At 39.2% G+C, this 23637-nt stretch overlaps 1 protein-coding gene across 3 annotated transcripts; it reads right to left on the bottom strand.

Moving 5' to 3' along the window:
- Positions 1 to 1116: 1116 nt before the first annotated feature.
- On the bottom strand, positions 1117 to 23326 carry cc2d1b (coiled-coil and C2 domain containing 1B). Of its 3 annotated transcripts, none has more exons than XM_074651980.1 (26): positions 23229 to 23326; positions 22805 to 22941; positions 22579 to 22723; positions 21863 to 21966; positions 19690 to 19809; positions 19047 to 19190; positions 16898 to 17237; positions 16302 to 16420; positions 15258 to 15336; positions 13898 to 13981; positions 12945 to 13090; positions 11560 to 11632; positions 11163 to 11302; positions 10954 to 11083; positions 9798 to 9970; positions 8967 to 9092; positions 8194 to 8252; positions 6984 to 7100; positions 6337 to 6410; positions 5818 to 5876; positions 5645 to 5696; positions 4860 to 4959; positions 3934 to 4024; positions 3691 to 3813; positions 3535 to 3587; positions 1117 to 3293 (listed from the first exon to the last, which is right to left on the bottom strand). In XM_074651980.1, exons 2-25 carry the CDS (start codon positions 22865 to 22867, stop codon positions 3576 to 3578), a joined length of 2673 nt encoding a protein of 890 aa, XP_074508081.1. In that variant the 5' UTR covers positions 22868 to 22941; positions 23229 to 23326; the 3' UTR covers positions 1117 to 3293; positions 3535 to 3575. The 3 variants fall into 3 exon arrangements, with proteins under 3 accessions (XP_074508081.1, XP_074508082.1, XP_074508080.1); XM_074651981.1 differs by having other exon boundaries at positions 10954 to 11085; positions 11162 to 11302; positions 19047 to 19187; XM_074651979.1 differs by lacking the exon at positions 23229 to 23326 and having other exon boundaries at positions 10954 to 11085; positions 11162 to 11302; positions 22805 to 23002.
- Between the last annotated feature and the right edge of the window lie 311 nt (positions 23327 to 23637).

Here is a 23637-nt window from a genome sequence, read left to right as displayed (position 1 = left end):
TCCTCCTGTTTCTGTTCAAATCTGCAAAATGTGTGTGTTTTGTTTCTGGCTAGACTAATCACCAAAAACCACCCTGTCATGTCAAAATGCTCTGTACAGTAATCATTCTGCATTATGGCAATTCCTCCATCTTTAATCATGCTAATATAAAACCAGAAGGGGCTACACAAAAACACTACTGTTAATACAGTACGAGAGGTTTTGTCGAAGCATTTCATCGGAGAAAAACAATCTCGTCATCACAAGTGAGAATCAGACAATCACACGAAAATCTGCAGACGAGCCGACGCTTCAAAATTAGACCCGTAGCTGTTCTGTATTCGTTTAGTACTGAAGTATTTTAGGAGCTACTGTAGCAAAGTAATGTTAGTGAAGCTGATTAGAAATGTTCAGTAAAGACTGAATGAGAGGTCAAAAGGTCGTCAGTTCTGGGTTTATTACTGTGATCATACCAGAGGTGGTGTATCTCAATCACTGTGTCTTCACTGTGTGACGTTCATCAGCCGCCGCCGGCAGTTCTGTTTTTATAAATTAGCATTAATGAAGAGGAGACGTGAGGATTTATTTTTCTGACTTCCTGTTTTCTGTTACGTTTTATTTTTTGGCATTATCTGACGTGTGCAATATGTCCTAAATCCAAAAGAAAAAAAAGGTGCAATTTGTTTGACTGAAAAAGTAGCATTTTTTTTTGTTTTGTATTCAGTTGTGAGATGTTACTATCCAAACTTATAACACTGCATGCAAACAAGCTTGAAAACGGTGACGAGAGCAAATCAACTTTGCATTTTAACAGTTATATCTTCTAGTTTGTGGATGAAACTTTAAAAAACTGGGTTTTTGTTAAAACAATTTTCTTTTTTTCCTTTTTTTAAATAAACATCAGTCAAAAATGTTTGAAAAGCCAAAAACCCTGTACATCTTTTTTTCCCCCTTTACACTACAAATGTCAAGAAAAGTGGTCTTTATCAAAAAACTGTAGTATATGTAAAATAAAAACTTATAGAAAATTTAAATGAGTGTTTAGTTTTTGACTTCTGTTCAGGTTCTTCAAAAGTTTCATTCCTAAATCTGATTATTACTGAAAGAACACAACAAATATTAAATAATTCACAGTGCAAAATTAAACAAGATATTTTAATTGGTATATTTTTAAGCAGGATAGGCAAATTCAATCCACAATTAAAAACAAAATATAGCCTTGATTCTGTTTTAGAGATTATTATTACAGAGCTTATCATTTTGTAAATATAAACAACGTGACATCATCGATCTTCGCAAACAAGTATGTTTTAACAGAAAATAAAATGATGGGTAACAGTATGTTTTAAATATTTAGGCCAAAGTGTTTATAGAAAACTTAAATTTGATTCATGATGTTTTCCTAAAAAGGAGAAATGTGACCACAGTAATGTTTCGCAACTCAATAATGTTGCAGACAGTTTTGAGGTAAACCTGTTGGAAGATGGTATTTATGTATTTGGCTCAGTGTGTTTGTTATGGCTTCTTGTGTAGCATTAATTACAATGCTGCGGTTGAAACTTTAAAGGGTCAGTTCACTCAAATTACTACCCCCCCCAAAAAAAAATTATTTTCTGGTTATTCTTTATAATTCAAAGTAACAGTGTTTATTTGGGACTAAATCTTCAGATGAAAGTTGCTCCAATAAAACTACTTACATGGGACTTTGTTTATTAAATGACACGTTAACTGACAAAACAATCCCACCATAAAGGTCCATTTAGTAGCTGTTCTGGAGCTTTTGATCAGCAGTTATGGTTGAGGTTCAAATTTTATTTTTCTTCTTGTCCATGTTAGCTTAAAAGTTGAGTTTGGAAGTTCATTATTTTCCCAGTTGTAAATTCCAAGGTCAAGAATCAACCTTCAATCTCAACATTGTTAAGTATTTCAAATGTTATTTTAAAGCTGTGAGCAGCATAAAACAAATTTAATCTGCATGGGTTGATATCGCAATGAGTAAGAAAGAAAATAGAAATCCTTCCTGTAATTTGGGTGAACTGGCCCTTTAAAAAAAAACGAAGGACTCTGATGCATAGTTGTAAAAAGTAGTTCCACATATTTAAAGGAGTAGTTCAACATCTTGGGAAAATACACTTATTCGCTTGAGAAAATAAGCATATTTCCCAAAAGGTCGAACTATTCCTAAAATATGTACAGGATATGATATGAAAGTTTAGTCACCCAATCGTGTTTACTTAAAATGACTTTGAATGGATGTCTGCCTCAAGATAAAATGAACATTTAGCTTTTTAGACATTAACAATTAAAGATCAGCCAAACTTGGCTCAGCTGTGATTCTAATCCGCACAAATTTGTGCCAGTGAGTGTAAACAAGACAAATATAAATCTAACACACCTAAAGCCACGGATAAGTGTGAGTGCAGTTTAGTGACCACAGTTAAAGGACTTAACTAATGAAAGTGGAAGGTGCCAAAAAAAGGGCGTGGTCTTCAAAATAATTCTATAAATTGTTCCTGTCTTTAAATCGTACCATCATTTTCTTGGCTTACTCCTTTTAAAACATCTGAGAGCTGCTGCGTCCGCCTGTGTTCTCACACTGAAAACCAGATGAATTGTGTGGGAAAAAAATAATAAAAACAGTCCCGTCGCACATTAAACTCTCGCGTCATCGTAACAGGTTTTGGCAGCTAAAGGGCGGTTTTCAAATATGCAGGATTTTACAGCAACAGTGATTACTTTGGTATTAGTGCATAGGTGCAGTTCTAGATACCAGAGCTGTAATAATATGAGGAATATGTACACATTCTCTGATATATTATATTAACTAAAGTCATGTCGGGCAGCAGGATCAGGTTAGCTCGACGCCGAGCCCCTCAGCAGAGGACACGCTGTCTGCCGTCCTCCAGGAGATGGAGTGATGCACGAGGAGACCTTTTTGGGGAAACGTTGTGCCGCGAGTCTGCCCTGATGCATCACGGGCTTATATCTGCATTCAATCTGTGTGAATCACCAGCGATCGTACAAACCAGAGAGCAATCCATCCCTCGATTTAGACAACAAGTATTTGTCCCTCAGCTGGTGTCAGACTGAAGACAGACACTACTGTAAACCAGCTCCGTGTCTCCTGGTGGACTGCAGTATGAAAGGGAGCTCTTGTGTCTTGCAAAATGTGCAAAAGTTTAACAAGTCAAAAACCCGTGTAGGTCTGAGTCGACTCCGAACAACAGACCGTCCTCATCACGTACCAAACTCCCTCCTCCTCCCCCTACTACTCCTCCTCTTCCTCCAAGTGTTTCTGATTGAGTGCCTTTAATCTGCAAGACAAAGAAGTTGTTATCAGTCGGGTGAATCAAACGCATCCTGAACACCTACATTTAAAAGAGTGGGTCACTTCTTGGCTTGCTTTCCAAGAGTTAGATGAGAAGATCAACACCATTCTCCCAACTGCAAGTGGTATCAATCCTCTCATCTAACTCAAGGCTAGTGTATTTCCTACGTCAAACAATTCATTTAATTTTCATTCAAGACAGACAAAAAAAAAAGGAAGACAATTACCTTTATCTTGTGAATCTTCTTTCATCTTGCAGCAGCAGTATCTAAACGAGAACCTTGGAGATAAAAAAAGAACGAGCATCAGACGTGTTTTTACACAATCTCAGGTTCATCTTTTGAGATAACAATGCTGTAAAAAAACACTATGATTCATGTTACCTGTGACCTGTCGATCACCAGCCAGCGCTCGGTGCTCGTCTGCATGTCCTGTCCGCTCAGAGGCTCTCGCAGTCGGACCTTCACTTCAACGCGACCGCCTGTGGGTTTACGACCGTCCATCACCTGGTGAGAGAGACACAAGGGTCCAAGATACTCAGTAAACATCTCAGATAAAATGACTGATATGGCTCCATTTCTCTCAATGAGCTTTGTTTCGTGGTGTTGCTTTTCGATCTAACTCACCTCAACGATCTCCCTGATTTCACTCTGCGTCTCCAGTTTTTCCAGCTTTACGAGGGCCGTCCCGATCGGCTTGCAGCTCCGCAAGAAACCGCTGTGAGACGACACACAGCAACAGCATCAATGCAACAGTCTCAACACTGAACAACACACTGCTTATTTATTAGCTACTCTCACATGAATAATAAAACACAGCTCCGGCTCTCACCTGTTTACTTGTTGCAGTGTTCGGAGATACTTTGCTGACAAATTTGCACGTAAAACTAAGGACCATTCCTGTGGGTTCACATGTTTTAGTCCCGTAACGTAAGATTTCATATTACTTTGATAAATGTTATGTTGTGTTTTTTCCCCTCCTTTCCTTTCAGTCCAATATGAAAATCAACTCGCAGCATCCATTACAGTGATTTTTTAGTCGTAAGGCTGGGCGATATGTTTTTATTATTAGATATATCAGGGTTTTTATGTCTAAATGAACACTGAAAAGTTTAATTGTACCAAAATATGTCACTTTATAAAAACATTTTGGGGTTTTGTTTAGAGTAAAAACACAAATATATACTTTTAATATAAATGAATGTGCTGACATGATTATTGCAAATATCTTTTTTGTGTACAATTTGAGCAAATATTATATATAACGTATCAATATTGTGATAATGCTGTGATAATCATTAGCTATGTCCATTCATATTCAGCTGCCTTGATGTTGTTTTCACATGGTGATGACTGAGCAGGGAATACGATTATTTTTTTGCTGCGTTTAAAGAAGCTTTGACTTCTGAGATTTGAGCCACAAATTCCAGAAAAGCCTCACAGTCTCTGACAGCGACCTGCTGCTGCGGTCGATTACCAAAGTGCAGCTCCGTGAGGACGCTGCCCTGCAGCGGGAGCAGCTGGAGCAGCCTGAGCAGCTGGCTGTGACTCACCCTTTGTGCAGCAGCTCCAGTTTGAGGCCTTTAGACGTCACCACCCTCCTGAAGCCACGGTGGTTACGGTTGATTGACAGATTGAAGCTCTGGTTGTATTCTGGTTTAAAAGAGATGAAGACATTTGTTAAAAAAAACAAAACTATTTTGTAAACAAAATCTATAAAGTGACTCAAATGACTCCATATTAACCTGGAATGTAATATAAATTATTGTTAATTATTATTATTAGTTAGTTTTATTTGCACTTTGGATATATTTTGTACTGTGAATATTTGCACATTCTTTAGTCAGTACTTTTAGTTTTAAAACATTATACAGGTCTTTTCATTAAAATCAAACATATTCTCAGATTTCTTGTTGTAAATTTCTATTTTATATTTATGACTTAACTTTTGCAGTACTTGTATTTCTACCTACTTGGCATTAAACCTGATTATTATTCTCAATATACTGTATTCTTAAGACAGAATACATCTTTGCGTTGATTTATTCTTGTTTTTATTATTTTAAAATAAAATTGCTCATATAGTCATAAATGTGTCATCTCAGAAAAATAAGTTCAAGGTATAAAATACCGATATTTACAATCATTTTAATTTTGTTTGTTTCAATTTTAGATAAATTGAAGAGATTTTTAAGTTTATGTAAGATAACTTCAGCACATGCTTGTCAAACTTACTGCCCCTCAAGAAAAACAATTTTTTTCAATCAGAAGAGTAGAGTATAATATTCTGAAAATAAAATATCCACATCTACCTACAGCGATGTTGTTCATGTCTCACCTGGGGAGTTAGTGTTCTTGATGACAGCTGTTTTGTGTTTCTGCGGCTGCTCCTGGTGGCAACAAAACACAAACCAAACACTTTAAGGAGAGACGTCAGCTGTTTAAATCGTCTCAGCAGCCGGCGGGCGGCGGCTGTGAAAATGAAAACGAGCTGTAGTTTGACTGTCTTACCGTGCTGGGGTACGGGAAGTCGAACTTGACGTATGCATCCAGATCGTTTGTTTGGATTCCTGAAGGAAAAGAGAAACTTTATCACGAATCAACCAGTATGTGCTTTTCCTCCAGCGTTTTTATTTTTTTTTTATAACCAAACCTTAAAACTCTTGACTGAATTTCAAAAAGCTGAATGACAAAAGGTCATAATGACATAAAGCTAAAGGTCACAGCAACTTATATTTAAGACTTTAGTGGAACTTGAAACTGAGAACAAGACCCAATTCAAACAGAAAAAATACAAAATGAAAATAACTGTTGACTTACTGAGAGATTTTAATTAAGATTTAAGGTTAAACTGTTTTACCAGAATCACAGCAAAGCAAGAAACAATCATTTGAAGGCTTCAAAAATTGAATTGGAGCCGTAAAACCAAAGTCGTTTTTTTCAGAAGTATTATTTTGCAGTACTTGCAGACACCATGTGGACCTGCTGTACTGTATATAAGGCCTGACAGATAACAATGATTGTTTTTACCACTCGGAGCAGGAAGATTCATCCCTTTGACGATGACAACAACCATGTCAGTGCTGCTCAGGTCTGGAAATATCCTGAAGAGAAGGGAAAGAAGGGAGGAAGGAACCAAGGAAAGAAGAGAGAACGTTTGTATGAAAAGACAGAGAAATAGAGATGAGTGATTTATTGCTTTGGCGCCCACATTAAGCACAAAACGGAGTAAAGTCAAAAATGCTTCAGGAAAAAAAAAAAAGGGCAGAAAGAAAAGAATCAGAGGAGTTAGCAGTTCTAATGTTTGAATACATAATACAAAATGTTTGATGTAAAATATCAAGGCACATATAGCCTCCAATATATCAAACATACACTCAGTGGCCAAATTATTATTATTAAAAGTCTGAACTACTACCTCAATAATAAACATATAGTTGAGTTAACACCTCTGACAGGGTCAACAAAAACTGAACATTATAATCTTCCTAAATATAGAATTTGTGGCAGATCTGTTGTATTGCATTAAATTGTGTAGGTGTATTTAACAACCAGGGAGTGTACTGTATATATATATATATATATATATATATATATTTAAACATTTTAAATATTTAAACAAAGCATCTTTTACTTTAACATAAGCTTCTATCTAACTTTTGCAGTATAATATCTACCTGACGGTGTGAAAGGATCTCTCCTCAAAGTGGTGTTTAGGAGGAGGCAGACTTTTGGACTGAGCCAGCTTCAGGACCTCCAGACTCTTCTTACAACTCTCCGCCATCTTCTCAAACCTGGAGCGCACACACACGCACACGCACGCACACACACCACACACACCACACACACACACCACACACACACACACACACACACACACACACACACACGCACAGGAAGAGGGAAGATCGTCTGTGAGACATCAGTCGACTATGTGGTTGTTATCTATATAACATCACGCTGTTGTTCACTGTGTATTTTAACTAGGGCTGTCAAAGTTAACGCGATAACAACACATTAATGCAAATTCATTTTAACGCCACTAATATCTTTAAGGCATCTTTAAGGCAATCAATCTTTCTGAGGTTGTAGCGGGCTCAGTTTTAAAGCTAGAGTGAAGATACTGGCATCATATGAAACTAGAAATCCTAAGGAAAAACTGTCACCTCTGACCTCCAGATATGTGAATGAAAATGGGTTCTATGGGTACCCACGAGTCTCCCCTTTACAAACATGCCCACTTTATTATAATCACATGCAGTTTGAGGCAAGTCATAGTCAAGTCAGCACACTGACACACTGACAGCTGTTGTTGTCTGTTGGGCTGCAGTTTGTCATGTTATGATTTGAGCATATTCTTTATGCTAAATGCAGTACCTGTGAGGGTTTCTGGACAATATTTATCATTGTTTTGTGTTGTTAATTGATTTCAAACAATAAATATATACATACATTTGCATAAAGAAAGCACATTTGTCCACTCCCATGTTGATAAGAGTATTAAATACTTGACAAATGTCCCTTTAAGGAACATTTTGATTGATTGACAGCCCTAATTTTAAGATTTAACTAATCAGGTATACAGTTCAATCAAAGATGCAAAAAAAAGTAATATAGAAAATAATTAGTTGTTTTATTGTAACCTTATAATCAATCAATCAATCAATCAATCAATTCAAGTAATAAATGTAATAATGGTTTTGGACTGTGAGACAAAATAAACAATCTAATAAAGTCACTCTGGGCTCTGAAAACAGATTTCTGTAATTTTGTTTGTACAGTTTAACTGAATAATGGAGTAATTTTAGGAAATGGATAAGGAATTGAATCCAAAAAGATAAACAGGCTTAGTGCCAATGAAAATAGTTGTTAGTCTGTAAAGCTTACTTTGTTGTTTCGGTGACGTTCCCCAGGTGTGTGAACTGCTTGGAGTGAGTCATACATTTCTAAAAAAAAGGAGGAAGAAGAATCAATTTCAGACATCTCAAGGAAAATGTTTGTCTTCACAGCCAGAACAAGAAAACTGTGGAGCAACCAGACGGGGAATAGGAAAACTAAATCTTCGTCGGCATCCGAGATGAAAACGTTGGATTCTGGAGAGATTAAAGTGTCTTAGTCTACTAAGGTATCATTAAATTAAAAAGGGAAATACACAAACTAAATTGATTTTATTAATTTAATCTACTTTGTAATGAGACTTCATATCAGTGTCGGAGAGTTCTGTTGTTTTCCAACCACATAATTGATGTGTGCATCAATTTTGTATATTTATATAATGTTCATTTAAAAAACATCTTGTTTCTATTCTGTTTCCTTTTACTGCTAGTCTGTTACAATGACCACATTTACTCATGAAGAGGATAAACATCAGTCTCATTAACATCCTGCACTAACTGAACATGATGCTCTAGTATACTTCACCCTTAGGAATCAACATTTGTATTTGGAAAATGTTACATGATGATGAGATAAGAGTTTGGTGATATGAGAAATGTAATTTCATCCCATTGCAAACATGCCCTGTGGATGGAAAAAAGTCTAAATGTTCATAGATAGTATCAAATAAAAGAAGCAATAACAGTTTCCTTTTCCAGAATTGATTAATGATAATCTTGATTAATACTCCGTGGACAGAACATCATGATGATGTGTAGTTTTACCTCGTACTGCTCTTTGAGGATCTTGGCCAGTTGTGTGTAAAGCTGCTCTGCCTTCTCAGAGATCTGCACGTCGCTGTGATGAACCAGGATGAAGTCCTCGTCTTCGTCACCAGGGGGCGACGGCACCTGAAGGTCACAGCACAGAGAGGGTCAGCCTCAGTGGGACTCTCCATGTGTTCACATCAGACATGAAATGCTGTTTATATTCTGATGGAAAGGAGCACTAGTAATACCCCTCATATCCACCACGGTCTAATTTAGTTACGATTGTACAAAAGAATCACAATTAAATGACATAAAGCGCACCTAGATCATCAAAGTTATGTCTCCTTGGGGACAAACTGTGGTGCAGCAGTTGAGTAAATCTGCGTTTAGTATTAACGACTGGCTTAATAGCCTATACACGGTTGATTCTAGGAAGCTGGAGAGAGTCTCAAACTCCTAAAATAAAAATACGGAGGGAACAAACGATGAAAATTGTTGCATGTTGGAAAGATTGAAGTGGAAAAATGATATGGCTGAAGAACAATGGTACAGCTTTAGTGGATATATATCCAGAGAGAGCAACCGAACCCTGACAAGGAACTGATGGTTTGGTACAGTACATCTGGAATTGTTACCATTCTATACAATGACATCTCATGACCTTTTTATGACATACTATACTATGACTTTGTTTATGACATAGTGTAATAACCTGATTTACATCAGTTATTTTGCATGGGGTGGCTGTAGAGCAGGTCGTCCACCAATCGGAAGGTCAGTGGTTAGATTTTTGTATGACATTTTTAATGACACACTATACTATGACTTTTTATAGGACTTTTTTACCGTGCTGATGTCCACAGTCTTGCCGCTGCGGGCAGCCTCGATCAAGGGGTCGAAGCTCTTGGCGGTGCGGAGGAAGATCTTTGCCTGCTCCATGTCGTTCTTCTGCTTCGCCTGCAGAGCCGCCTTCATGTACTGCTTCTTCCTGCCCTCCAGGAACTCCAGCTGCTGAGCCGCTGGAGGACGAAGAAAAACAGTAAGTAAACCGACTGTAACCAGATGAAGTTTTCAGTGGGGATCAGGTTTATCTCTGCAGAGATGCTTTATATTAATAGGTATGGCTGTCTCACTCTCTTACACAGTGATCCAAATACGGTCATTTGTAGCGTGGCTGAAGGTGGAAAGACCTGTATGTCAGAGAGGTGTTTTTGTTCTTGTCTGGAGAGTATCTGTTATGTTATTAGTACTTGGGCTGAACTAATAATTATTTTCTAGGGCTGTCAAAATAACGCATTAAGGCAAATTTGTTTTAACGCCACTAATTTATTTAACACATTAACGCAACTTGCAACTTTTTAGGTTGTAGCGGTTTTAAAGCTAGAGTGAAGCTACTTACGCTAAATATTGACGAAGAAAAACTGTCATGGTCGTTTTCAATGGGGTCCCTTGAGAGCATTAAATACTTGACAAATCTCCCTTTAAAATACATTTTGAACAGATAAAAAAATGGGCGATTAATCGATTGACAGTCCTACTATCTTCATTATCGATTAATCTGATGATTTCAATTTGTTTGTTTTGTCTGACTTTGTCTAACAGTGTAAAAAACTAAAGATATTCAGTTTACGCTCACATATGGCAGCAAATAGTCACTTTTGAGAAGCTTGAATTTTACCTTTTTTCTTGAAAAATGACAAACGATTAATCAATTATCACAATAGCTGCCAATTTTATTATCTGTCGATCGACTAATTGATTAATTAACTAATCGTTGCCACTCTGATTCGTAATGTTGTGTATGTGCATCGTTCATTTTATCATTGATTTTGGTCTCTTGTGCCGGTATTGTCCATCTCACATCACAGAACTCTGTCAACATGTGCTGCTACAGAGACAAACGTTAAAAGCACTTGAATAACTTTTAATGTTTTTAATAGTCACAGAAATGAAATAGACTTCTGTGAGCTGCTTCAGGACATGTTTCCTGTTGGGGACTGACCTGTTGGTGAGATTCCTCCCCTGGTGGATGTCCTGTCAGGTGAAGCTGACGGAGTCCTTTTCCGTCTTTGCCCTGCAGTGGGGACATCTAACGTGGGCTTCTTTGGCTCCTCTGGAACAGCAGGCTTAGACTGCAACAAACCAAAAAACACACTATCAACAATTTATCCACAAAACCTAAATCAAAAAATGATAATAATGATAGCCCACCTCCTCCTCCTCCTCCTTCTCCTCATCTTCATCTGCTATTTCTGTAGCATCAGTGGAGGCGAGCTTATCGGCTGCCTCCAGAGCAGCAATGAATCCCTGCTCTGCTCCTGTCGTCTTCTGGCCCGGGATTGGAGGAAAACCTGAAAGATAAAAGCAGATTTGTCATTCTGACTGGCATTACAGTTCTTAAACACTAGATTTACTCTTTTGGTCGAGTACAAAACACATCTTGTGGCGCTGATACAGAGACTCACTGACAGCTTTTAAAGATGATGCAGTACACAGTCACACCCCAGGACTACAGAGCCGGAAAAACCAATCCAATCCAATTTCACAGAGCTAAATGGGACTTGGAATTTACACTTAACTAAAAAAAAACATGACAAAAGCATCTCACCAGGGGGAACCGGCAGCTCGTCAAAGTTGACTGCTTTTCCTGCTTTGTGAGTTCGGATGGCACTCTGGTATTGCTGCAGGAGGAGAGAGGTTGAATATTATTTACAGAGTGGAGCTAATGCTGACATAATGGGGTAAAGGGAGAAAGGATTTGTTGCAGTAAAGTGCTAGAAGTCTTCACAGTGCTTTCAGGAATAGTGCCGTTTTGTTGTTTAATGTCTGTACTGTTTTTTTCTTTTTTCATACACACATATATTTTGATATCATTATTATATTTCAGGGCTGTCAATCGATTAATACATTTAATCGCGATTTAATCACATGATCACAATAAATCACAAATTTTTTTATCTGTTCAAAATGTACCTTAAAGGGAGATTTGTCAAGTATTTAATACTCTTATCAACATGGGAGTGGGCAAATATGCTGCTTCATGCAAATGTATGTATATATTTACTATTGGAAATCAATTAACACAAAACAATGATAAATATTGTCCAGAAACCCTCACAGGTAAAAAACAAAATGCTCAAATCAAATCATAACATGGCAAACTGCAGCCCAACAGCTGTCAGTGTGTCAGTGTGCTGACTTGACTATGATTTGCCCCAAACTGTATGTGATTATCATAAAGTGGGCATGTCTGTAAAGGGGAGACTCGTGGGTACCCATAGAACCCATTTTCATTCACATATCTTGAGCTCAGAAGTCAAGGGACCCCTTTGAAAATGGCCATGACAGATTTTCTTCACGAAAATTTAGCATAACTTTGGAGTGTTATGTAGTGTCCTTTGCGACAAGCTAGTATGACCTGGTTGGTACCAATGGATTCTTTAGGTTTTTCTAGTTTCATATGATGCCAGTATCTTCACTCTAGCTTTAAAACTGAGCCCGCTACAACCTACAAATCGCAAGTTGTGTTAATGCGTTGAAGAAATTTGTGGCATTAAAACAAATTTGTGGCGTTAACGCGTTATTATCGTGATCGCTTTGGCAGCCCTATTATATTTACATTTTTATATTATTTGCCCATACACTTACTCTAATGTCTCCATAAACATGAGAAATCTCTGTCATACTGTCTCTAAAATGAACTAGCTGACAAAAAAGAAGATGTAATGAGACCAACATGTTTTAACTCAACTAAATATTGTATTCACTGTTACACTGAACACTTTGTACTTCATATTTCCTTCTGACTAAACTTAAACTACATTTCACATATGAAAACTCTGATTTATATTTTGTTATAATGTGCCGGCTTCATTCTATTTATTACACCTGTAACTGAGAGATAATCATGTAGCAAGAGCCTGACAAACAGCTTTAGCAGCAGAGTTCTGTAAATGTAGACGCAGACATCAGAGGAGAGTCTTCTCCTTGTACCTTGGCGATACGGTCGTGCATTCGGGCCTTGCGGTCGTCTCCGCTGGCTTTGGCCTGATTGGACGCCTCCACATACTTGGCTCGTCTCTGCTCGAGAGCCTCCAGCGCGGTTTTGGGAACTGCAGGGGCTGATGGGTGGGCAGCGGCTGAGGGAGAACAACAACAGTGTTTACAGAGAGTTTCTCAATATGTGTTGTTTTGAGATTTTACCTAAAAAAAATTATGTTATTAAACAATTCTAAGAATCTACAGTCATGCTGTGAGGCTGTACTCGGGGACATCAAGGCTTTAAGCTTAACGCTAACACAAATTTCAGCTGAGGCTGGTGAGAATGTTAATAGTTTTTGTAAAATACGCCAAAGTATTGGACAAATTGAAATTTTGACCTGATGATGGCACCACATAAAATGTCAGATGGTCACCAAAGTCAGAAGAATTTATCCTCTGGAGACCTTGAATAACCGTAGCAATTTCCATGGTAACACATCCAGTAGTTGTTGAGATTTTTCAGACCGCACCGACTGACTATGCTGCTAGCGTGGCTACTGAAAATACTAAGAAATATCAGTTAGACAAACTCAAAACTCTACACATTAGTAAGTTGGTTTTCTTCTTTCTTTTGTTTTGTCATCCAAAACATGGCTCCAGTGACACATAGTTCTAGTTTGACTGTATTTCCATTACTTCTATTCACTCATGGCAGCCTGTCAAATTATCATTATATCAGCCATGTAGAAGTTTACTGAATGTAGTGTTGTCTCTGTAGGCATGTTTTATACACATAACCATGCACAACACAAGCAATGGATGTTCTTCTCGTTGCAGTCACCTCCCATTAGCTGATTGACATAAAATACTGTACTGTAAAGATAAAGGGGAAACAGAAGTGCATGACTGGGCAAAGACAAACATGCAAATACATAACAGCTAGTTAATATTGATATTATTACTACCTGGAGCTGCTGCAACCGGTTGGGTGACTTCTATGTTTTGCCCAGAGGAAGGTTCCTTCACTGGAGCAGAGCCTCCTCCTGCAGCTGAAACACAATAACACCAGATAAATACAGAAGCAGATACAAACAGGTTTCTGTCCAGTTAAACTAGTTACTTATTTTATTGGAGCTACTGATAATACATTTCCTCCTTTACATTCCCTTCCTGGAAGATCCTGTGTGACCTCTTTTGGGGTTTCTAGACCCAATTCTTCTCATGTCTTTACTTCATTAAAATATAATCCAGAGTTTGTGTTGGAAACAAAAACATTTCAAATAGGTCTGCAGTTTCCCAACAAGTTGCTGCTTTTGTTATTTAGGGTTGATCATAAGTCACCTGCAAAAACTACATCTGCTTTTTCAATGTCTTTTTTGCATAATTTATTTCTAATCACTTCCCATTAGTGTTTTATAGATGTTTTTTTAATCTTACTATTACTCAAAGTATCAAAGAAGCCAAATCAGTACACCTCTTTAAAAAGCATCTCAAAACCCATTTGTTTTCAATAGGGCGGTCAAAGTTAACAATAATAACGCGTTAACATACATTTGTTTTAACGCCACTAATTTCTTTTACGGACAATGTAACTTGCGATTTTTAGGTTAAAGCAGGCTCAGTTTTCAAGCTATGAATATACTGATTATGAAACTAGAAAACTTAAGGAATCCATTGGTACCAACCATGTCATACTTACGTACGTGTCGCGAAGGAGGTTAAATAACCCTCCAAGCTTGTGCAAAATTTTGGTGAGGAAAAACTGTCATGGTCATTTTCAAAAGGGGTCCCTTGACCTCTGACCTCCAGATATGTGAATGAAAATGGGTTCTATGGGTACCCACGAGTCTCCCCTTTACAGACATTCCCACTTTATGATAATCACATGCAGTTTGGGGCAAGTCATTGTCAAGTCAGCACACTGACACACTGACAGCTGTTGTTGCCTGTTGGGCTGCAGTTTGCCGTGTTATGATTTGAGCATATATTTTTATACTAAATGCAGTACCTGTGAGGGTTTCTGGACAATATTTGTTATTGTTTTGTGTTGGTAATTGATTTCCAATAGTAAATATATACATACATTTACATAAAGCAGCATATTTGCCCACTCCCATGTTGATAAGAGTATTAAATACTTGACAAATCTCCCTCCTAATCATGGACAATCATGCGATAAAATAGCCCCAGTTTTCAATTTCTCTATTTCTCTTCTGTCTCTTATATTCCCCCCTTTCCATCACCTTGAAACTTCTGAGCTGTATAAATTAAGTTTGCTTGGTTGTGTGTTATACACTTATTCCACGTTATACCGGTGTTCCTCACCCTGTCCTGGAGACGGAGGAAGGCCGCTCAGGTCAACTGCTTGTCCTTTCTCCAGCGCCTCAATCACCACATCGAACCTCTGCACCACAAAATACAACAAACCCAAACTCTCATCAGACATAATGATGGTCTTTGTTTACTTCCAAATCGTTGGCATGTTTCACATACTTGAGAGAGAAATGCTGCAGTCAGAATATATACAGCAACAGGCTCAGACCACAGACTGCACAAATAAGGATGTGGAACTGTATGTTAGCATTTTAAGATTTATGAGACATAAAAAAACATCTAAATTGGTTTAGTTTCATGACTGATGTCTGGTCTATGAACTTAAGACAAGATGTTAAATTAAAGTACAAGAGCATAATTCTGAACAGGAACAAGAAAAAAGAAAAATGTGATTTTTGTCTTTAGCAATAATCCTGCAAAGCATCAGGTTAAAAAAGCACAGTGTCTATTGTCACAAATGCAGCTGCTGCTACATTCCTACAGCAGAAACTTGCTCTGCTTAGCAAAATAGTTTGAATGTTTGCTTCCAGTTGCAGCAGAAACAGAAGGCTTTATTATGTAAATTTAGCATGTAGTGATAGAGAGGTACATTCAAGACTGAATAATAATAATAATAGCTATTACAGCAATTATATATTATTTAATCATAAGGGAAGACAATAGTGATGTACCCTGCTGATATTGTATGATATCAAGAATTTCATCAAGTTTGTAAAAAGCATTGAATCATTTTATTTGGCTCAAAATAAATATTTTTTTATTTTGAAATTTCAAAAACAAAACCCTCCAGATTCTACAAAGAAGGTTACACATTAGTCTACTTGTCATCTCATAAGCACATTTCCTCCACACCGTAATTTCCTAACACCACGTTGAAACAATTATTCACTGAGAATAAAATGCTTGCACACAACAGAGAAAACCTATTTTTAGGAGATTCAAATTTATACAAAACACTGCCGAAACAAATTTCTGCACGGAGGACACTGTCCATGTTTTAAACAAATCACTCAGGGTTGTGGTCTCTTTGCTCACCTTGCTGGTCTTGAAGTAATCCCTAGCTTGCTCCACATCTCCCTGCTTCTTGGCTCTCAGAGCTGCCATCTTGTACTCTTTCTGCCGCTCCAAAAGCAACGCCTTGGTTGCCTCGTTCGCTGTGGATTCACGAGGACAGAAACGCAGAACAGTTACCACAATGAAAGGGCGTCATTCATCCCACATTGAGAAGCTCACAACGTGTGCACTGTATGCAAAGTGTGCTGGAATACAGGATGGGAAATCAAAATGAAAGATAAAAGTAATAAAACTAAATTGACTTGTGGATTATTAAACCTAATGCACTAATATTTAGCCAACTTGTCTGAAATTGAGGGCCAAAAAATGGATTTACAATCTCACAAGTCTAGCTATACCAACCCTCAGCATGTACCTGCCTTTGTTACTGTTGCTACAGTATGAGGCAACTTTTGTTAAACGTCTACTCCTTTGATATCTGGTTTTAGTCTTTGGAAAAGGAATAAAAATAACACCGTCTAGGATACCAAATGTCTTGGTAATATATCCCAGAGGCACATTTTTGGACCATCTTTAAAGTGTGTTTGTAGTTTGTGGCTTATAGTGTTACCACGGACCATCTGTCTGATGTGGCTGGTCTGCAGGTTCCTCTGTCTGCTCCTCTGTCTGCTCCTCTGGAGACGGGACGGTGCTCAGAGCCAGCAGGGTGGCGGTGGACGACTGCTCCTCTTCACTGCTGGGGGTGACGATCTCCGGTACGGCGGGCGACGTGGCCTCCGACTTCCCCTGCTGATCTGAAGGAGTGGGTCCAGGAGGCGAGGGTATGGGGGGAGCAGGTCGATGGGGGACAGCAGGATCAGAGGCGGCCCTCGGGGCTCCGGTGGCAACAGGAGGAGGGATCTCTGCCTCGTTCACAGGTCTTCCTTTTTTAACAGCAGCTAACATCGACCCCAGAGTCTGTAGAGAGCAACGGTAACAATCAGTGTCATCTGCAATTGTACAGGATGTCTGAAATTTAAAGGGACTGTTTGTAACTTTTCTTTTTAAGCGTATAAATGTACCGGGTCGGGACACATGCACGCTCGCATATATATGCGCAGCGAGAAACGTTATCACCGGCACCCGGTCGGAGATGGTAACATTTCTCTTCCTGCAGCAGGGCTGAAGCAGAAAGAGAAACGTTACCGTCTCCGACCGGGTGCCGGCGTCTCTCTCCGGCTGCGGTCGGAGGCGATAACGTTTCTCTTCCTGCTTCAGCCTCAAAGCCAACACTAGGATCAGCATTGATTCATGGAGAGACCTTCGTCTGGTCAGCTAACATTACTGCCAAGCAGGTGAAATATAGAGTGATATTGTGGTTTTAGTTGACGTGTGTCGCCTCACTGTTTTGAGCGATGCTCGTTCATGTCTATTTAGAGCGAGGAAGCGCGAGCCCCACGCTGACTTTCGTTGACTTAACGGCCACAGGTGTCGCTGTTAACAAGCGTTTCTGAAAGTTACAAATAGTCCCTTTAAAAAGTATTTAAAGCTACTACGAGGAACTTTCATTTTGGTTTCATGTTGGTGATCCCTGTGGAGAAAAGCGGTAGTGCTTCCAAACACCAGGGTCCGTTTGAAAAAACTCTTGTTTTACTGCAGCAGGGTCTGACATTCTGCCCCCGCGCAGTCCTGGTTCTAGTTCTCCTTGCCTCCTTTCCCTCCAGCGGGCCCAGCAACACGGCCGGGGCCCCCAGCAGCGTGGTGTTGCCGCTGCCGGAAGCCCAACGGAGTCTGAGCTGAAGGAGTTTCTAGTGAACCGGTATTATTTCGTCTGATTTTGCCGGAATCAGACTCGGTGGCACCGATAACAAGCATTAAGAACAACCATACAGAAATAGCCAATCTTCTCGCTGATGGTGTTGTTTACTGATGTACGTCATATAGAGGCATCAGTATTAAATTAAGACCGTTTCATAACCAGTTAAAAGTTCCACGTAGTAACTTTAATGTGAAGGAAGGAAGCATCCCTGCAGCCTAGTAATTCCAGGCACAAATTATAAACATAATTGTGAAACAAGAAAATAAGTAAATATCTCAAATTATGGGATTTGAGAACTTACTTAAAAGATGACAAACAGCACAATGTCCTGAACAGTGTGATCAGACACTAATCTATGAATATCTGTTGGGCAGCTTTAGTGTTGCTCACATAATTTAAATTATTAAATAAATATACTGTATAACTAATTATTTTCAGCAAAAAAAAAAAAAAAAAAGATTGTATTTCACCTCTTGAATAGAATAAAATGAAGTTTGGAAAATTGAATAGTGGTATTCAATACCACTAAAAAAGATAAGAGATAATACAATAAAATACTCAATTCTCAACACAGAGATACTTCATCACACTATGTGTTAAGATCACAAAAACGAAATGTCACGTGGATTATTGTATTGTTATTCTCAAGTAATTCAAGAAATCTGATTTTGTAAATTGTTCTTATTGTTAATTTATACAACCGACCAGTATCACTTTCCAGTGAGGCACCTTTAATAAGGATTTTTAAGTTGTTATTAATGTCTTTTGTAATGGTTAGTTAATCATTTAGTAATTCTTTATAGATAAATTATAAGTCATTAATAAGAACAATTTCATGACATTTGAAAATCCCATGGTAACCCATCCCATATTTTAATAATGACAGACAATAATTTATGAAGAAAACGTTGCTGTAATTCTGCACCTTAAGCGTATGTATCTTGTCATTAGGCAGTAGTTTTACTCACCTTCAGGCCGCGATCGTATCTCCTGGCTTTGGAGGTCTCCCCTGCGGTCTTGGCGTTTTGTAAAGCCGTCTTGTACATGACAACTCTCTCCTCCAGGGTGTGTTGGAGGCTGCCGGGAGCTGCAGAGGACACCTTTACTTCCTGCTGATTCACCAAAACAACAGGCAGGCACTGTCAACATTATCTAGTAAATCTACGCTACACTGTAGGTCAAGAAATTACTCAGAACTGTGGGTTGAGAAAGTATTTGTTACAGGTAAATAATAGGAGGGAAAAAAATACTGATTTCCAGGAACAAAGTATTCAAAGTGTTTCAAGTAGACCGAAACACAGGTGGGATAAGTATCAGGAAATGTTTTTTACAGGAATGCACAGACTTACCAGAAAGAGTGGAACATTAATATCTCAAGTTTATCTATTCAGTCACGTTATCTAGTAAACAAATTGTTTGGAGATACAGTTACACAAAAAAAGAGGAGAGAGGATTTAAGATCAAAATTGGCAGCTAACTGTGTAAACCAGCAGAAGGCAAGGAGGACAAATATGTCTGTCCTTTCCTGTTACCGGCAACAGATTTTGACACGGATTTTGGTGGCTGCTGGTGTCAATTTACAAAGCTGGCAGCGAGCAACGTGTAGTGTACCTGCGTCAGTGGCGACTCTGGTGTTTCAGCTTGAGGAGATGCAGCAGTAGCAGAGGATGCGGAGGATATGATAACAGGCTCTTCAGTTTCCTCCTCACCCACCACTTCCTGTAGCTCTGCCTGATGGGGGGAAAATACTGTAACTGATCAACAGACAACTTTGATTGTTCACATGCAAGGCTTTGGTAAAAAACATGCAGTTGTTTGACAAATTAAAGTTCTGTGAACCAAAATGAGCAGATGAAATTAAGGAGCTACAAATCAATAAATAAACAACAATTAAATGCCTAATTAAACTGGAATTTATGAGCTGTAAAACTAATTATTATCATAGTCACTGTGGTATTTGAACAGCATTATTTCACACAGAACATACATGCCTATAGGTCATAAATCCAGTCCCCTCCGTGTTTGGCTTTAATGAGTTATTTGATGCCATAAAAAGGGGGTGAGACATCATGATTGACAGCTGTGATTGACAGCTGCTCTGAGTGAGTGAGTAGTCGCAGCCGGAGGCTCTGGAAATGTACGAGTGAGGAGATGTAACTTTAACTTTCCATAACCATCACGAGTCTGTGTAATAGAACATGTGTTATAGAGATATTATGGTTAGTTGCGTCTTTCTTGCCAAACAGCTACCGTGGTGCTAACGTAGCAGCTAGGCGGCTCACGCTAGCAGGCTGCGGCCGTGCTCGGCTTGTGATTGGCTTGGGTGAGTGTGTGGGCGGGACCTCGATACCGCGGCTCCAGCACCCCGATCACTACTGCTTAGACTCTGGCTCCAAATGATACTTTTGTACAGTGGGAGGAGGTGGAGACGTGTTGTCCATCTGTATCTACAGTCTGTGGTTGAGAGGAGGATCAGTGTCTGGATACATTAGTCCTCATCTTTGCAGGAGTATATTGTTGGCTACAAACTCACCTTAAGAATACAGTAGATCAAGAATTAAAGGACTAAGAAATGTTTTTCCTGCTATTTTCTTTAGTAGGCTTGACTAATGCAATGCTGTCTTTACCGGTCTCAGTAAAAATGCGATCATACAGCGGCAGTTTATTCACTGCAAGAGACCTCATGTAGTTCAAGAAAGTGGAAAACAGCGCCCCGGTTCTAAGATCTTTGCACCGGCTTCCTGGTCTCCTCCACCACGCAGTAATGTTTCAGTCACGTGTCATGTTGACACTGGCATTGCTCTGGGGATTATTGTAATTACTGAACCCTTGAATGAACCAATGAAGTGGGAAATTCATCAAACAGGAAAGTGTTTAGGATAACAAAGATGCTAGAACATGATATTCTCACTATGTGAAAGTTGTGGGTTTCATGCATTTGAAACAACGTATGTATTTTGGGCCTGTGTGTGAATATATAACTACAAAGTGAAACTTTGTGAAATTGACATAAATTTTAGAGTTATGGAATACACGGTGTCCTTGACCTTTCACCACCAAATTGACATAATCAGTTCATCCTTGAGTCCAAGTGGATGTTTGTGCCAAATTTGAAGAATTTCGCTCCAGGTGTTTTTCTGAGATATCGCGTTCACAAGAATGGTACGGACAGATGGAGGGACATCCCGAAAACATAATGCCTCGGGCCACGGCTGTCACTGGCGCGGAGGCATAACATTTTTATTTCCCCTTGAGGGATAAATAAAGTATACCTTTTTTTCCTTCCTTAAACTTTTAGCCATTAAAATACCAGTTAAAATAATAATAATACATTTGAAGTACCTCTCATGTACCCAAGGAACTAAAACAACCCAGCTAAAAAGATGCAAAATTTCAAGAAAAGTCTGTTTGTCACTGAACTGACTTCTGCTGTTGCAGCACAAAGTAACTCTGTACCACTTTGTACAACATAGGGTACTTTGTTATTTCAGACCAATAAGTACTATACTTGTGTTTCCACCAATTAATAAATGTAAAACTTGATATTACAGACTCACAATGAGCGCGTGAGGTCAACAAGACTTTTAAGCCACGTGGCCAAAAGGCCCTCAAGCAATACAGCTTTCTCTTTGATGGCTCTATTGTTTGTTGTTTATTGGATGACTGCATTGGGTTCGTACAGCTGCTCCGATTCATTCCAGTGTATTTATAACACGTGTCTGGTAAATGGCAGCCGCATACCCTGGCACGAGAGCAAGAGATGAATATACACAACGGCACCAACCAATAGATCTTCGTCGTCCTCCAGGTTACTGTCATCTTCATCGTCATCCATATCTCTCATACACTCGTCAGCCATTCTTGCGATGTCGTCCATGGGCAGCGGGCCTACGACACAAACATGATGCCGTGTATCAACAATACATATTACATGATAATGTAGTATTAATGTAAACATCAATAGTTATCTATAACTAGCACAACCACTTTCCCAGGATGATAAATATGGAGATACATTTCTTGGTCACATTGTTGCAGGAGGTTTTGAGCAACTTAGATGTATCATAATATACTATATGTCCAAAAGTAAGTGAATATGTCCACACACACACTTCTATCTTGTGCAGAAGCGGAGTGCAAAATAACTGTAACTGTACCTCCCAAAGGTGTTGCAGAACTGTTATCTGCAGTGTTAATTCATCTGTACCTGACAAAAAGCTAACGTGGGCTTAAAACATCATACTTTTTATTTTAATAAAGAAAAAGACAATTAAAAGGAGCAGATAACAGTATTGCGAGTCCTTTGAAATAACAGTTTGAGGAAGGGTCTTTCCTGTTTCAACGTGACAAAGACAGGTCCATAAAGAAATGGTTTTCTGAGTTTGGTCTGGAACCACTTGATTGACCCGTACACAGGGTGCCACTGCCACAGACCCCTGGGGGGTCCCCGGACCCCACTTTGAGAATCACAGGACCATTAATCCAAACCAGTGCACTCACTTTTCCCCTTCTGCTTGGCTCTTCCTCCAGCAGCAGCTTTATTTCCAGTGATAGCAGCAAGCTCAGCCTCCAAGTCAGGGTCGTCCAGATTGCCCTCCATGCCCATCATCATCTCCTCAGAGTCCAGGTCTACAAACAGACCCATCTGAGAGCACACATTAAGAGGTAAGTCACCCCTTGGCAGCCAGAGAACACAGTAATGACAGTGTGTTGTTGTTGTTGTTACCTGCTTGGCTGCAGCAGCGCCCTGGCCTCTGGGCTGCGGGGCTCTCTTCTTCTTACCAAACATGATGCTGTTGTTGTTGTTGTTGTTGTTGTTGTTGTTGTGGCTTGTTCTTTAACAAGCCCCCAAGCGATCCCAAACTACAAACACAAACACATTAAAACCATCATGTTCCCTGACGTGTAACGTCATCATGGCAGTGGTTAGTCATGTGAGCGGTTGTCAGGAGGCTCCTGGTAACGAGCTGCCACACTGACGGCTAACGTTAGCATAGCGGCTAAGTCAGTTAGCTGTTAGCTGCTAGGTAAACATGTCTGTCGCCTCCAACAAGGAAAGTTAGTTTATGAGACAGAAGACGAGTGTTAGAGTCGCTGCTAGCAACCATTTAGAGGAGTTTTAGTAGCTTTAGTAGCGTGAGAGTCTTTACCTGCTCGATCATCAGCACCTCATCAGGTAGCTGTTAGTTTCATTTCTGAGGTTTGACATGATGAGTTGTTTGAGTGCGCATGCGCAGAGCGAGGGAGCGTCCAGGGCTGGTGTTAAAGGTGCAGCCCTCATTAGTGTCTGCCAGGCAGCTCTGGTCTGACTCACATTGACTTTAAAGGTCCCATATTATAATAAAAGTGAGATTTTCATGTTTTTTATTATTATTATAAAGCAGGCTTAAAGGGACTATTTGTAACTTTCAAAAATGCTTCTTAACAGCGACACCTGTGGCTGTGAAATCAACAAAAGTCAGCGTCGGGCTCGTGCTTGTGCTCGCTCTAAATGGACATGAACGAGCATCGCTCAAAACAGTGAGGCGACACACGTCAGCTAAAAGCACAATATCACTC

This window comes from Sebastes fasciatus, chromosome 11, assembly GCF_043250625.1.
Source record: "Sebastes fasciatus isolate fSebFas1 chromosome 11, fSebFas1.pri, whole genome shotgun sequence".
NCBI lineage: Eukaryota > Metazoa > Chordata > Actinopteri > Perciformes > Sebastidae > Sebastes > Sebastes fasciatus.
The sequence above is the reverse complement of the archived record's forward strand: the minus strand, read 5'-3'. Positions and strand labels throughout refer to the sequence as shown.

Excerpts from the sequence above, each read along its gene's own strand:
- cc2d1b (XM_074651979.1), bottom strand. The coding sequence starts at position 22,867 with ATGTTTGGTAAGAAGAAGAGAGCCCCGCAGCCCAGAGGCCAGGGCGCT. Across the intron at positions 17,238-19,046 it reads GATACGATCGCGGCCTGAAG|ACTCTGGGGTCGATGTTAGC; the intron begins GTGAGTAAAACT and ends TGCTCTCTACAG. Across the intron at positions 11,633-12,944 it reads TGCACGACCGTATCGCCAAG|CAATACCAGAGTGCCATCCG; the intron begins GTACAAGGAGAA and ends CTCCTCCTGCAG.